The sequence below is a fragment of the Musca autumnalis genome, unplaced genomic scaffold, assembly GCF_047663935.1.
Source record: "Musca autumnalis isolate F117 unplaced genomic scaffold, ASM4766393v1 scaffold_3, whole genome shotgun sequence".
Lineage (NCBI taxonomy): Eukaryota > Metazoa > Arthropoda > Insecta > Diptera > Muscidae > Musca > Musca autumnalis.
The window spans coordinates 135,581,730-135,598,844 of record NW_027411866.1 but is presented as its reverse complement, the minus strand read 5'-3'; the positions used below and the strand labels follow the sequence as shown (position 1 = coordinate 135,598,844).

The 17,115-nt window shown below is 34.7% G+C and overlaps 1 protein-coding gene and 1 non-coding gene across 2 annotated transcripts in view; both read right to left on the bottom strand.

Annotated features, from left to right (window-relative positions):
- The window catches only part of Bcat (Branched chain amino acid transaminase), a 29,617-nt gene extending 17,945 nt beyond the window's left edge, over window positions 1-11,672 (bottom strand). Inside the window, exon 1 of the mRNA XM_073974513.1 lies at window positions 10,834-11,672. Coding sequence (XP_073830614.1) covers window positions 10,834-10,863 — 30 coding nt within the window. The 5' untranslated portion in view covers window positions 10,864-11,672. The remainder of the gene's footprint in view (window positions 1-10,833) is intronic.
- Window positions 720-859, bottom strand: LOC141400212 (U4 spliceosomal RNA). Its single transcript, XR_012412105.1, has one exon. It is a non-coding gene; the product is annotated as a U4 spliceosomal RNA (small nuclear RNA).
- Window positions 11,673-17,115: the final 5,443 nt, after the last annotated feature.

The window sequence follows — 17,115 nt, the reverse complement described above, 5'->3', positions numbered from 1 at the left end:
TTGACAACCCAGATCGGACTTTGTAAAATTACGTATTTCAGTAATATAAAGTAAAATAACGTCATCAGGATTAATCATAGGTTCCTGATATTGTATGTGAAAATGTGGCGATAGTCTATGGCTGTTGTCCAGTGAATATATCCGACATACGGAGTGCTAACATCCATGATTTTGACATGTTCCTAAATACTATAATGATGGCAGCTACTCCTGCTCTGATAAAATTTACTTCACGACGTAAACTTTCAAAACGCCGATACACGTGTCTTCCTGCCTTTTTCGGTCCTCTTTCATAATCTGACCGAATTATTATTTTTTGTGTTGTACAGTGTTATCGACAAAATGAAATAATACACAAACAAACCTATTTTTCGCTACCTTTTATACAATTGATAGATCTAAGCATTTTACAAATTTACTGATTTTTGTCGGTAACTCGAAAAATGACTTACAAAATTCCACTGCTGGAACAGACATAGAATTGTTGTTGTACACCGTTAACTGAGAAATCTTCTATTCTACGGCCAAAGTTCCAAATTAAATTCATACAAAAAATTATATTTTTTCATTAAAAATAATTTGATAGTAATAATTTTTTTATTCAGTTAATGCATCCGGGTCCCGACCATTACGGGTAACCGATGATTTATTTTAAATGAAAATAAATCTCACACTTACACCTAAAAATTAACTTCATTCTCAAATTGATTAAATTATTAGCCCTCTCGGGCTTGCAAAAATTGCCGTAGTGGACGGTATTTCACGTCCCCATGGCGGGGTATTGGTTAAAGTTTTCAACTAGCAATAATCGCACCTCAGTAGAACTTCATTGGTTACGATATCGCCTCTGCGCAAAGCTAAAGTATTCAGCAAAAAACTGAAATATTTCCATAATCAGTTAAATAAACTCAATGAGAATTATGATGCCAGAAAATCAAGAGCAAAAAGCATTGAAACACCCAAATCTCAGGCAATGTTAGTCATTTTCTGTTTAAATGTTTTCCAAACTGTTGGTGGTTGGTAGGTAGCAGTGTGTGTCTGCTGAACTGCCTGGGTAGGTGAATAACAATGAATTGTTGTTGTTGTTGAAACAAGATTTTCGTCTTGTGCTATTACTTTGGGGTTGCTTGCTTTGTTGCTGTTTTTATTTCAATGGGATTTGTTAGTGGTTTTGAATAGCAGTGGGGTTGTTGTTGCTAGTTTGAGTGCGTATTGAGATGCATTCAAATGCAATGTGGGCAATTTGCCATGCAGTAAATGCTGATGTATAGCATGCATATGCAATAAGGGTACTACACTTGACTAACATGCTATAAGCATAGTTATCAAAATGCTTGTACATTTACTTTTATAACATAATACCAATGTTAAAAAAAAAAAAAAAACTATACTTTGCCTCTTTAAAAAATATCTCATAGGTTGTATGGCTTACTTCTCATTAAATTCCAAAAAAAAAAAAAAATATTTTTTATTTAAATCTTTAAATTTGTGACGTTTAACTCTTTTTTAAGGAATATTTTTTTTCAGTAATTCTTTCATTCACTGAATACCCCAAATATGAACCTGTTCCAAATTTTTATTTCTTCATGGCTTATCTTTATTAGCCATTTTGTCTAGTTTGCTACCATAAAATCACACCCAATTAAGTGAGTAGCAAAATATACTAATGTTCACCATGATTTTATGAATGAATGAATTTTAAAAATGTACTATGAATTTATGTCTTTTTTTATTATACACATGTGGTTGGCTGGCTTTTGATAAGATTAAACCAAAACGATTAATGACATTTGAGTTTTATAGGTTTTTAAATGTTTTGGCAAGTTTTGAATTTTTATTAAAATTAAATAAAAAAGAATTTAATTAAAAAAATTAATATAATGATTTTTAATTAAATAATTATTTTTTAATAATTAAATTTTAATAAAAATTATATTAAAAACAAGTGAGCCAAGGCTATAGTTGGGTCGGGCCGACTATGTGATACCCTACACCACTACCCCTGTTCATAAGCCTTTGACTAATAAAATTCAAAATATTAAAATTGGGATAGCTTAGCGCCTTTGCTCTGAATGTCTTCATTAAAACAGGTCAATTTTTTGAAACGCATTTAAGTGCATCGACAGTACAACCCAAATAAAAAATGGAAAAGTGGGATGTAGGCCAACCATAAAGAGGCTTCTTTATCTGTAAGACCCCCATCAACCCCCAAAATTTCGTGAGGATCCGATCAAAATTTCGTAGTGTGATTGCACAAAAATGGAAAAAGGGATGCATTACCGACTATTGCGATATCTCTGTTGTTTGACCACCTATGACAACCTACTTCACATCGTTGTAAAGGTGATATTTTCTACTTTCCTTGCCATGTTTTGCTTTCGATTTACCTCCTACAGAAGGGAGATATTAACTTTGAAATAAAACGTTGGTCTTTTTTCCAAATATTTTTTTTGTCACATTCCGACCCCTGAATAATATCCGACCATTATCAAAAATCAAAAGGTTTTTTCCTCTGTGGGACCCCCAATAACACCCAAAATTTCGTGACGATCCAATTAAAATTGCGACCTGTAGCGTGATTTCCAAAAAAAAGTGGAAAAATGGGATGTACATATTACCGACTATTGCGATATCTCCGTTATTTGGATACCTACGCCAACCTGCTGTACATCATTGTAATGATGGGATTTTCTACTTTCATAGTCAGATTTTGCTTTTGGAAGGTCCCGAACCAAACCTGTGATATTCGTCATTATTATTTAAATCACAAAAATAAAAAGTTGTGTTCTATTAGCGGCTATTGCGATATATTCGTTGTTTGATCACCTACGAGAACCCACTTTACATCATTAGAAAGGCGATATTTTCTGCTTTTATTGTCAGGTTTTGCTTTTGGTAAACCCCGTATAGAAGCTGAGATATTCGCGTTGGAAAAAACGTTGTCTTTTTATCCACATAAGTTTTTTGCCCATTCCGACCCCTAAATATTATCCGACCATCACCAAAATCAATAGGCTTCTTCCCCTCCGGGACCCCCATCAACATCCAAAATTTCGTGACGATCCGATCAAAATTGCGACCTTTAGCGTGATTACAAGGTTTAGATGGACAGACGGACGGACACACATAGCCAGATCGACTCAGCTCGTCGAGACATTCATTTTGGTAATAAAATTTGGTAATAAAATTTAATAAAAAAACTTAACTAAAATATTTTTTAATAAAATCATCTTTAAATAATTTTTTTTTAATAATTAAAATTTAATAAAATTTAATTTTTTTCTGAAATTTTTACATCTCTTGTAAATTTTTAGTTCACTGGCACATTATATTTATTTTTCTTTGTTGTTTTTGATTTTATTCCCAGAAAAAAGGAATTTTGAATAATATAAAATATATATATTATTTTTTTCAAAATATGTGACAATTATTTATTTAAATGTAAGCCATACAAATTTATTACTTTTTTTGGGTGATATATAAAACAATTCAGATTTCAGATGACCATTTAAATGTCACAAAATTATTAATTATCGAATTCTTTGAGGATTATCGTGTAAAAAGAATTTGCCAAAAAATGGAAGAAAATATTCAGCCATTTGTTTAAGAAACTGGAAAATAAGACAGACTGCCAGATTTTAATCAAAATTTTGAAATGTCCATTTTTACAAAATATTTACAAAAGTTCAATGTTTCTTTATTCGCATTTCATGGGTCAATTAATTTATTAATTGGTCATAGACCCATCATTTATTACCCTGCTACTTTGAAAGGTTGTTTTTAACACCACGCGACCATAGTGAATTGGATTTTGACCAAAAATCATGTCGAAATAATGGATCTAGACTTGGTTTTTTTAAACTAATCGGGTTGATTTTAGTCTTACGAGGAGCTTAGTCTTATCAGTCGAACATCGTTGCTAATTGCGATACCTACAAAGAAGTTGTTTGTGCCTGAAATATGTACTCAGGAAATAACGCCAACGTTACTCCGACTTTTCGCCACCATTGAAAATCTGTCGCAGCCCAATAATGTCAAAGGTATTCCAAGCTATGTATGTCTGAGTTTCAGGACCTCTCGAAACTTTCTATATCAAACAAGGATTCTGACAAGGTGACAGTCTATCATGGAAAAAGTCATACGAGATGCAAAGGTTACTGACCCACGCATTTGACTTCGACATAATAGATCGATCAATTTAGGGCCTGTTTATGTATGTCGAAAAGAAAACGAATGCGTAAGAAAAACTACCAAATTTGAGTGTGTTTTTTAAATTTGTTTTTTATTTTGAAGCAAAAGCAAAGAAAATAAGATTTCCAAAACTAAAGTTTGGGTGTGTTTTATGCGCACACATTTTCGTTTCGAAATACATAAACAGGGCGTTAATATCATTTATTTAGTTTTTGATTTCAAATCATCTAAAAAAAAAATCGGACTTAGGGTCTAACAAAAATTGTAAAATGCTCGAATTATCATTATATTAATGACCTAAAACCGCATTTTCTTCATTAAATTTTCTTTCAATTGCATTCACTTTCACATTAACAACTTTCTTCTAAATAATACGTCCATATGTTTTAAACAAATTTCCATTCTATGCTATTAATTTAATCAGCAAACAGCAGCATACTTTATAAAATTATGAATGACAGCGTTTTATTGGCAACATGTGGTGAGTGTGTCGGAACTAATTCTGTAGCGATAAGCATAAATAGACCAGTAGTGGGATTCTGTAACTCATATTTGCTGTTACCGACAAAAATAGGTAAAATTAAATCGCAAAATTATGACTAAAAACATAAAGAAAAGTTGGCATCACTGTTTGTGTCGGTAGAGACTAGCGACTACTTTTTATTCATCGTTAACTTACCGAAAATTTTCGTTAATTATCGAAATTATAAGCATTTTAATTTTACCGACAATTATCGATAACAGCAAAAATGAGTTACAGAATCCCACTACAGACGACAGAAATAAAATTCTAAACCACTTTGCAGTAGTTTAATCGGGAATCAGTTTTTTTTTTTTGAATAATCTAAATTTTTCTTTTGTTGTTTCATTTTCAGGAGCAATGAATTCTTATCGCTTTGAAAAACTAGACTTTATGAATTTAGAAAGTCATGCGAATATTTTTTTTAAATTATCAAAACTTTAGAATTGTTAGCAACATCATAAGGACTTTTACTATTCAAATCAATCTTATAGATAATTGTTTTTGTTTTTCAAATTCACGTGCCAAATTTTTTATCACATTTTTTTAGAAATGTCCACCAGACAAATTTCCATTGACGTCAGTAAGAAATTGGTCAGTAAAGTAATGGTTTTTTCACTTCAAAAAGAAAAGAAAACAATGTCCAAAATATTTAATTGTTTTCATGTCGCCAATAATGTATTATTATGTTGTTGTTTTTGTATATTTTTGGCATTTGCTGCTACCTGTCAATCATTTAATGAAATATGTTTTCGAAAAACAACCTATTTTTGGAAAAAATATATAATACATAATTTGGCACAACTGGCCAAATCGTTCAAGTTGTGACAGATGGATGGCACTCAAGGAGTTGTTGAACGTACGAGGAGTCTGAGTACCAGTGGCCTCCGCCAAGGAACTAGGGACATGTATCGATCTTTTGATTTTTTATTTAGATCTCAAAAATCGATCTTTTGATCTTTTTTAGTTAAAACTCGAAATTCGATCTTTTGCTTTGTACTTAGATCTCAAAAATCGACTCACCGATCATTCGATTTTATTATCAACAGATTTCTATACTTTAGAAATCGATTTTTCGGTTTCGAATGCAAAAGTCTAAAAATCAAAGTAATCGATAACTTAGCATTTTGTACACACTTTTACTTTTAAAAGATTGTTCAGTAAACGAGGAATGAGAAGTAGTTGCAAGAATCACTCGATTTTCTGTGAAGCCAAAGATCGATTTCGATTTTTAGATTTTTCAATTAAAACGGGCGACGAATCGAAAGTCGACTTAGGTATCCCTACATTTATCGGGTGACATGCCCCATTTAAACGGTTCATTCGCAAGTTGTTACAGCATAGAAAAATTACTATATAAAAAATTACTATATAAACCTTATTTGGTAATGGGAGTTTTTTGCTACATAATCAATTGCAATGTATAACGGTCAGCAAGTGTGAGTTCCAGAATCATTAAACCACTGAAATACGTAGTTTTGTAAGTAGTTACAACTTTTAGTGGGTAAAACACAACAACAAAAATAATCTGTTAGTAAGGGGTTTTGTAAGGGGTATTTTTGCTGGGAAATCAACACGACCTAATAAACTATTAGGTAAACTCAATAAGACGGGAGCCGAAATGCTTATTAAATGTATGCATCGACAAGTTAGCTCCATTTTGCAGGAGTGATGATTGGAACCTTAGTATCCTATATCCCCATCTGTTTCGTTTCAATTACAGAGTATTACATATGTTAACCATCGCATATTATATTGTAAACAGGTATGTAATCGAGCCATATCAATGGACCTTCTGGCTGTCTAGCTTACGTTATTTCCTATAGAAGACTAAAAGGCAAAGGACAACTTTGTTTGAATTTGGCTCATCCGTTCATTATTTTTTGCCAGATAGCTGCTTATATACCGAGGCCTTTAGATCTGCCAAATACACAATCAACCAATCAATACATGACATTTTATACCTTCCACCATAGTATGGAGGTTCCCAGTTGTCCCAGTTTGGCATAGCCTCCATATAACGTTACCATTCGATTTTAGGTTTTTTTTTAGCTGATTTTAGATACAGTTTTTGACCGAACTAGCGATAATTTTACATTTTACAAAACAAAAAAATCGCAGGAGCTTCTTTTAAATAAATCGGTAGCTTTGTTAGATGACATAAGCAACAGTTCCCAGCAAAAATACTCATTACTACTAATAAGTAGTTATTTTTGACCACTAAAAGTCGACAAATAAGTAGTTACGACTTGCAGTAACCGAAGAGTAACTACCTATTTTTCGAGTTTTTAGTGACCAAACAAGTAAAAAAGTATCAGTCGGCTTTACCGACAGAGATATACCCTCAGCCTATGTGAATTGGAACTTTCATCTACGGACAGATCGAATGTATTTAGGGTCTTTTCAGAATTTTGTGACACTTTTTGGGCATTTGAACTTGCCGACAAAAATGTGGATTAAGATTAAAGTTCAAAAGTTTTGCGGAGAAGAGAATGGACCGACATAGTTCATTACGGAAGTGGATCTTATTTTGAGAGTCATATCTTTTCGATAGATATCGCGCCCACTAGTCATTTCAGTGGGTTATCGTACACCTGTTGGACCAGTATGTCAGGAAGCAAAGGATCTCCGAACAGACCCTAAACTGCGCTTGGACACAAATGTTGAACTTTTGTGGGGGAGGTATCATAAGGAGAGGACCGATATGGGCCATTTTAGAAGTTAAACCAAGTTTGGACAAAATATGAGGAAGGCCAAATTTTGGACCAAATCGGTTTCTCAGTTCGAGAGTTATTGTACTCTCCAACTACTACATAAGGTGCCATAAGGTTTTTTACAACTTTCTGGTTGTTTTCCCAAGAAGTATGGACTTGACACTGAAAAAACTTTTACCGCCGTAATTGAGACAGCGATTTCAAGTTGCTGCAACAGAAAACAAAGTTAGTCAAGAGCAGGTCTTAAAGTGAACTTATCCGAAATTTTGTGTGGGAGGTACCCGAAGGAATGGACAAATATAGTCCATATTAAAACTTGATCTATACCTGGTAGATATATTAGGATGCGTAAAGTATGAACCAAATCGGTGCTTCCCTTTAAGAGTTATCGTGAGCACAATTTTTCCGAATATTTTTGAACATTTGTGGGTGAGGTACCTGAAGGAGTGAACTGATATGGCTTATCTTCGAACTTAAACTAAGTTTGGACAAAATATTATGAAGGCCAAATTTTGGATCGAATTGGCAGATCCGTTCGAGAGTTATCTTGTCAAAGAAAGTTATCGGTGTCAAAGGGGTTTTTTGAACCTTTCAGGTAATTTTCTCAGGAAGTATGGTTTTGCCCCTGATGAAACTTGTACCGTCGTATGGGCCGTGAATACAAGTTGCTACAACAAAACTCAAAACGATTCGAGAGCAGGTCCTAAAGTGAACTTTTTCGAAATTTTGTGTGGGAGGTACCCGAAGGCGTGGACCGATTGAGTCCATATTGGTACCTCATCTAAGTTTGGTAGAAATTTCACGATGTGCAAAGTATGGACCAAATCGGTTACTCCTTTCAAGAGTTATCATGCGCACAAATTTTCCGAACATTTTCGAACTTTTGTGGGGGAGGTACTGGAAGGAGTGGACCGATATAACCCATCTTCGAAATTAAACTAAGTTTGGACAAAATATTGCGAGAGCTAAATTTAGGACCAAAACGGTTCATCCGTTCGAGAGTTATCGTGCGCACCAGCCAGCCAGACAGACGGACGAACGGACATTGCAACTCCAAATTGTATGAAAAACATTTCGTTCCAACATACTTGGGGTCTAAAACCATTATTTCGATGAGGCACATTTTGCCCGTATGAAAGTGTATACACCCTCGTTAGCATAAATGCTGAGGGTATAAAAATAACTCCTGATTTCTGGTGACATGCCTTTGTTAAAATAATGGGTTAGTAGTTTGATTTGTAATGGGTATTTTTGCTGGGTTAATATCAAACGTGTTTTTAGGACAAGAAGGTTATGCTAGAGGATGCGAATGTAAATAAAAATGGAACAATATAAAACAAGAAAAACACCTGTTTATCGCTTATGACGAGCCTTTTTGGTTGGAAACCAATCGATTTTGTTCGATTTGAAACAAGTATTGGCGGTCAATTTTGCAAATTTTCCGTCAATATTGGGCAAATTTTCTATAGCTCGCTCTTCTCAGCTGATTTTGCCGTTATTTGTTATATTAATAATATGTAATACAGTCGAACTTATCTATACTTTTTATAACGAAGTTGTTTTTGAAGCACAAGTGCAAATTCTCACACAAAATATTCTCTCTATAACGAATTTTATCTATACGATATTAATTGGTAGGTCCCCAAATGCTATGTTATAGAGAAGTTCGACTGTATTTATGCAGAATTTAGTTGGCGCCCAACGGATTTATATGAAATTTTATTAATCATTCTTATTCAATATTTGAAATGTTTGCCACGACTTTTCTCAGCCGATTTTGGCGGTTTTTTATAGGAAGAATATTATACAGAACTTTGTGGGCGCCCAACGGATTTTTGTGAAATTTCATCCGTCAATAATGGAAAATTTTGCCATAACTATTCTCAGCCGATTTTGGCCGTTTTTATATGAACCATAGGTGTGATGTTTATGCTGAATTTAGTTGGCGCCCAAAGGATTTTTATGAAATTTTATTTATCTATCCATAAGTTAATATTGAACAACACTGAATATTGTACAAATTTTCCACAACTTTTCTCAGCCGATTTTTGCGGGTTTTTATAAGAAGAATGATATACAGAACTTTGTTGACCAACGGATGCATTTATCTAATGATGTGCGATATATATACTAGTGACCAAGTTTTGCCTTTGTCTGCCACAAAAACAACATCCTAATACGCCTGAAGATCGGCTTAACCACCCGTGAAACGAAGCGTAATGATTGGATGCATGGGACTTTGGTAGACTCCTAATTTTTCAATGTATCTCTTAGGTCATGAAAGCTCAACTCGAAAGAGAATTAATTAATTATATAAAAGATTCACTATAAATGACCTTCGCCTTAATAAGGCAAAAATAAAAGGATTTCAATAACATTTTGTCCATTTATGAATTACACATATTTCGACAATATTTCAAAACTTTGCCATCATTTTTCTCGGACGATTTTGGCGGTTTTTATATAAAAAACTTTATTGGCGCCCAACGGTTTTTTATATAATTTTATTCATTTATCTATTTTTTATCTAATAATATGAGTAATTTAATGCAAAAATTAGATGGCGCCCAACAGATTTTAATGCAATTTCATCCATGCGATTATTTTTACTTTATTTTTATGTCACGTTTAGTTTTTTTATAAATGTTTTCATACCTTAGAAAATTTTGACATAACTTATCTAAGCCGATTTTTTCTCTGAATAATATGTGCAGCTTTTATGCAAAATTAGATGGCGCCCAACAGATATTAGTGCAATTTTGCACATGCGATTTTTACTTAATTTTAATGTTACATTTAATTTTTTTTATAATTTTGAGGAACTTTTTAACAAAACCTGCTAGTCTGTTTCTTTTTTTAAATCACTTGATAGAATAATTTTTCATCATCAATAACGAATTTTAATGTCATATCATTGGTCTTTTTTATTCATGTTTCCGTCGTTTTTTTTTTTTTTGTTAAATAAATTAGCATAATATTGGCCACCAGAAAAGAAACCTGTTTAATTTCGGCACATGCAAAAAATCGAAAATGTTCAAAATCTAATGACAAGGTGCAGTTTTTTTTTAAACAGAACCATTCAAACGAGAACTTTTCCATTGACCAACTTTTTAAAGAGCATTCGATTTTTATGCATTTGTCGATGAACTTTGTTCAAATTGAAAAAAGTCAACTTACAATTTCGTTCAAAATTACCTTTAAATTTGGGTCCAATATGCACTTGTTTTTTATAAAGGAAATAAATTAACCTGTTTACATTATTTATTTACATTAATAAAATTCACCAACTATTTCCCTTTCGTTTGTTGTTTTAATTTGTTTTTGTTGTTCTTCGCTTTTGAATTTTGATGAATCGATTTTAGTTTTTTTATTAATATTAACAAAATTTTAATTTGTTGGTAGACCTACCTTAGCATTAATGGCCATTTTGGTTGTCATCTTGAATAGATTTTAAATATATTCAAAATTAAAAAAAATATATATATTTAACTTCGAAAATTTTCTTCACCACTCTTTCGTTAGCTTTGCACTTGAATTTCTTTATTTGTGTGTATTGGCTTTCGTAAAAGTCTTTTATATTAAAAAAACTGCTTAAAATTTTTGCACAGTTTTTTTTCTTTCTTCTTTTTTAAAGAAAAGAAAAATATTTTTTTTCTCTTCTAATAATGCCTCTTGAAGCTTTTTTAATTTTTTTAATTTATATTTTGCTTGTTATCGTTAATTTCTTTTCTTCTTCTTCTTTCCACTGGTATTTCCTTATAGATTCTTCTTGTTTTATATATGTATGTATTGATTTTACTTCTTTGATTCCGACACACACGATTCGAATGTTGCTTCTTCTTAAATTGAATTTAAAGTTGTTTTCTGCAAAAAGTATGCACTTCTTTTCTTAGTTGATTTCGGACACGTCTTAACAGCTCCAAGTTGCGGCAATAACTGAAAAATCATACGGCATGCAGGCCCTATGTATAGTCTTGGCTGACTGACTGCTTGATGGTTGCGGCAAATGCTGAGCATATTGTGTTAACACAAAGCGATTGATATTTTACTCATCGCGCGCGTCACACATCCGCCTCTCACTTCACACTCTTTCACATTTGCAAGAGGTAACACAACTCAGCTCTTGATCAAGAGAAAGAACACAACACACGCATAAATTTTAAAGATTTTAACAACGGTGAATACGAAATAATAAAGCCACCATTCGTACAAGTGTCGTATGGTTTCGGGTTAATGCTGCCTGCCTTGTGATCACTTTTGCAAAAGTTGTTGTTGTTGCAGGTTTAGGTCGTCGCCATCGCACATTCAACGGCAGAGTATCTCTCAGATGAATTTTTTTAGTACACCCAGCATTTGTTTGTTGTTGGATTTTCTTTGGCTGCTGTATTCTAAGAGAAATTTTCGCGACCTGTATTATCTTTTGTTCGCTGTGACACTTTTTGTTGACAGGTCGATTGCTTGTTTACTACACAGATATACAACATTTTTGAGCTGAATACCAACTAATTTACGATATTTTCGGCTTCGTACTGACTTCGAACTGGGTGTTCAATGTCTTCAATCAATTTATCTCAACTCTACACACCTACACTTATAGCACCAATTTCCAAAATCCTTTCACCATCTACACTCCCATTCCGTTCATCCAATACCGAATTATACCAAATTTGGTATAATTAGTACTTTTCGTACATTTATACACCTTTTTCAGATGTAATTCGAATTCTTTTAATTATAATTCGAGAATTCTATTTGTAATTCGTAACATTTTATTTGTAATTCGAATTATTCCATTTGAAATTCTAAATATTTCATTTGTAATTCGAATTATTCCATTTGAATTTTGAATTATTTAATTTGTAATTCGAATTATTTTATTTATAATTCGAATTATTCCATTTGTAATTCGAATTGTTCCATTGAAATTCAAATTATTCTATTTGTAATTCGAATTATGCCATTTGTAATTCGAATGATTTCATTAAAAAAAACAAGTGAGAAAAGGCTATAGTCGGTACAGGGCCGACTATGTGATACCCTACACCACTACCTCTGTGAATAATCTTTTTACTCGAAAACATTTCTTTTATGGAGATACGAAAGTTTTCACCTATCTGGCTTATATGCCAAATAACTTAACGTGAACTGAACCAAAATAATTAATATTTAATTTTATATTTGACTACTGTCGACATCACCAACATCAATAGGCTTCTATCTCTGTGAGAAAATTTCGTGATGATCCGATCAAAATTCCGACCTATAGTGTGATTGCAGACTACCTACGACTACCTACGCCAACCTACTTTGCATAATTTCAAAGATGGGATATTCTTAATTAATTTCTCGTTAGAGACGAGCTTACTGACCAAGATGCTTTTTGAAAAAGGAAAGCCGACGATACGAACCCACACAATCACCACTGTGTGACATGCATGTTTCGCCTTTGGTTTAGGAAGGCTCCTCAGACTCATCCACTGTGGGGCGGCTTCGCTATCCTCTAACTTATTTCCTCTTTCAAATGCAAGTTGTTTTTTTTTTACAAAGTTGAATTTTTTGTTCAAATCTTTGTATGGCTTTCATGACAAACGCTTAGCGTCGCCTTTGAAAGTTATGAGTTTGGATTTTCTACTTTCTTAGTCTGGCTTTGCTTTTAGAAGGTCCCCAACCAAAGGTGTGATATCCGTCATTATTATTAAAATCGCAAAAATGAGAAGTTGGGTTTTATTAGCGACTATTGCGATATCTTCGTTGTTAGACCACCTACGTTACATTGTTGTAAAGGTGATATTTTATATATATTGACTTTTTCTCCAAATAAAGTTTTTGCTCATTCCGACCCCTAAATATTATCCGACCATCATCAAAATCAATAGGCTTCTTCCTCTGTGAGACCCTCATTAACCCTCGAAATTTCCTAACGATTCGATCAAAATTGCGCCCAGTAGCGTGATTTCCAAAAAAATGGAAAAATGGGATGTATTATCGAATATTGCGATATCTCCGTCATTTGGTCACCTACGCCGACCAAGTTTGCATCATTGTAAAGATGGGATCTTCTACTTTCATAGCAGGATTTTGCTTTTGGAAAGTATCCAACCAAAGCTGTGATGTTCGTCATTATAACTAAAATCGCACAAATGAAAATTTAGGTTTAATTTACGACTATTGTGATATCTTCGTTGTTTGATCTTCCACGAGAACCTACTTTACATCGTTAGAAAGGTGATATTTTCTACTTTCATCGTCAGGTTTTGCTTTTGGTATACCCCTTATAGAAGCTGATATATTAGCATTGAAAAAAAAAACGTTGTCTTTTTATCCAAATAAGATTTTTGCCCATTCCGACCCTTAAATATTATTCGACCCTCACCAAAATCAATAGGCTTCTTCCTCTTTGAGATCCCCATTAACTCTCAAAATTTCGTGACGATCCGATCAAAATTGCGGCCTGTAGCGTGATTTCCAAAAAAATGGAAAAATGGGATGAATTACCGACTATTGTGATATCTCCGCCATTTGGTCACCTACGCCGACCTAGTTTGCATCATTGTAAAGGTGGAATCATCTACTTTCATAGTCAGGCTTTGCTTTTGGAAAGTCTCCAGCCAAAGCTGTGATATTCGTCATTATAACTAAAATCGCAAACATGAAAATTTGGGGTTTATTTGCGACTATTGTGATATCTTCGTTGTTTGATCACCTACAAGAACCTACTTTACATCATTAGAAAGGTGGTATTTTCTACTTTCATTATCAGGTTTTGCTTTTGGTTTACCCTATACAGAAGCGGAGATATTCGCTTTGGAAAAAAACGTTGTCTTTTTATCCACATAAGTTTTTTGCCCATTCCGACGCCTAAATATTATCCGACCATCACCAAAATCAATAGGCTTCTTCCCCTCCGGAACCCCCATCAACACCCAAAATTTCGTGACGATCCAGTCAAAACTGCGACCTGTAGCGTGATTACAAGGTTTAGATGGACAGACGGACAGACGGACAGACGGACGGACTGACGGACGGACACACATAGCCAGATCGACTCAGCTCGTCGAGACATTCATTTTGATATATATAAGTATGGGTCTACGACCATTATTTCGATGCGTTACAAACTTTTTGGCCAAAACCAACTTATAATACCCTCTCCACATAGTGGTGTAGGGTATAATAAATTACAAATGGAATAATTCGAATTCCAAATGGAATAGTTCGAATTACAAATAAAATAATTCGAATTATAAATGGAATAATTCGAATTATAAATTAAATAATTCGAATTTCAAATGGAATAATTCGAATTCCAAATGGAATAATTTGAATTACAAATGGAATATTCTGAATTAAAAATGGAATAATTCGAATTACAAATTAAATGTTACGAATTACAACTAAAATGTTTCGAATTACATCTGAAAAAGGGTTACCAATTTCCAAAACAGTGACTCTCCTTCAGTAGTGAACACGAAGAGAGCATTTGTGAATCGTACGAAAACGTAAAGGCGAGTGCTCATCTTGTTCTTCGATGCTCTATATTCTCCTTTTAACCTCTATCCCCTCACGTAATGAGAAAATTAGTACTGTTTTGATATTTTTTGTAAATTTATGTTGCGCATTTTCAGAACGTCCATCACCTCTTAATCCTACAAATCAGCATTGCAACAGCAATCCCACGGAGGACGGTTCTATGCATCGGATTGACTGGGAGGAATCTTCGACCAGTGGTCGTCACCTCAAAATTTTGTGTTTTTCCACCATGGGAGCGTCAATGTATCCTGGAATGTCTGCTCCGAGCTCTTTGGATACGTGCCGGGATAGAGATCTGGCCATGGATCTGTTCCGTTTGGCACCATCCAGCACTTGGGTGCACTTCCCAGGATTTTCTGGCCTTTGCTGCATCCAGGACTACCGCGATAAGATTTATGTTGCTGTTAGACCCCCCGCAGTCTCCTCGACAACAAAAAAACGCAGCATCTTACACCCCACTTTGTTGTTCAGCGCCCCGGAAATGCATCGTTCCTACAATTCAACAATTATGAGTAGGAGAAACATCATGTTCGCCGCGATCCAGGAAACAACGTTTACGAGAGGATCGTGCAAATAGCGGAGGCGGAAAACTAGCCATCCTTACACTCAAGTATGTCCAGTACCGAACTAATTCACTTGAACTTGACTCCAGTAATCAATAAGTGGAATATATGGAGGTAGCAGTAAAGGGTGGGAGTGCCGAGATAGAGTTGCTTAATGTGTAAATACTGCCGATGAATAGTTGTGCCCTGCGTTATATGCCTGATATAAGTCCCTTTTTGGAGGGCAATAACCGCCCTGTGCTAGGGGATTTGAATGGTCATCATGGCATTTCGTACTAGGTTATGACCAGAGGGGTACAGCACTGGTCGAGCTAATTGATAGCTCCACAGTTTGCTTGGTGAATGAAGGCGTTCCGAAGAGGATAAGAGGAGATTGTTCCATCTTGTCGGATATCACCATAATGACTTAACCTAGCTACCTTTTTATCATTGTCGCCTTTAACAGATCACCCGACTTCATTTCCTATGACAGTCTTACTTTTCTGAAGCAGGGAAAAGCTGATCGGCAACGGTTCAGAGAATTTACCTATCACCGCTTCAGAGAGCTGCGTTTCCCTCATATCCTCTGGTAGCTAAGAGAATTTTCCGGACATCATAACAGCTTCAGCCGCTCACTACATACCTGCTGGTTGGATTTTCCAGCAGAGTCGAAGGGAGTAGCAAATGAGCTTTGTCGTACAAAGATCCTGAAGAGCGGTGTTTGAATAATTGGATGTGTGGACGACAGTCGTTTGTGCTCTATGATCTCTAGAGTGAACCAGGAAGTTCCCCAAGACGGGGCGATATCTCTGGAACTGTTTAACCTGTACCTTTCTTAAATTCCATACCTTGCAGACGGCATAGAGATCGTAATATATGCGAATGACTGTACGATGCACAATGTCGCGAGTTCATATTAACTGTGGCCAAAAATAGAAGGAGTTGTCGTAGGTGCATCAATTTTTCTACACGTACCTATTATTGACTTACAATCTTCAGGACAAGAAATTGGGTTGGTCGGTCCACGTTTTGATATAGCCCCCATAGAACCGTACCTCCCGATTTTTGGTATTTTGAATGTTTTAGACACAATGACCAACGGAAAGTATTAAAATTTTGTGGTTAGTCTTCGGCAGTGGTATCAAACATTCTAACAGAAAATTGTGGGCTTAGGTCCACGTTTTGATATAGCCCCAAACAACGGTACCTCCCGATTATCGGTATTTTGAAGATTTTAGCCTCATTATTACACCGTAATTGCTGAAATTTGGTATTTAGTCTTTGTAGGGGGCATTATACCTTCACCTTGAAATTTGTCTGCATAGGTCCACTCCTTCATATAGCCCCCATAGGACGGTACCTCCCGACTTTCGGTATTTTGGAGGTTTTAGCCTGATTATCAGACCGAAATGGCTGAAAATTGGTATTAAGTCTCCGTTGGGGGACTTATAACCTTCCACCAGAAATATGTCGGTATAGGTCCTCGTCTTCATATAGCCCCCATATAACCGTGCCTCCTCATTTTCGGTATTTTGAGTGTGGTGGCCTCAATATCCACCCGATATGACTGATATTTGGTGTTTAGTCTTCATATTGTTTGTGAGCATTTTGAATATAT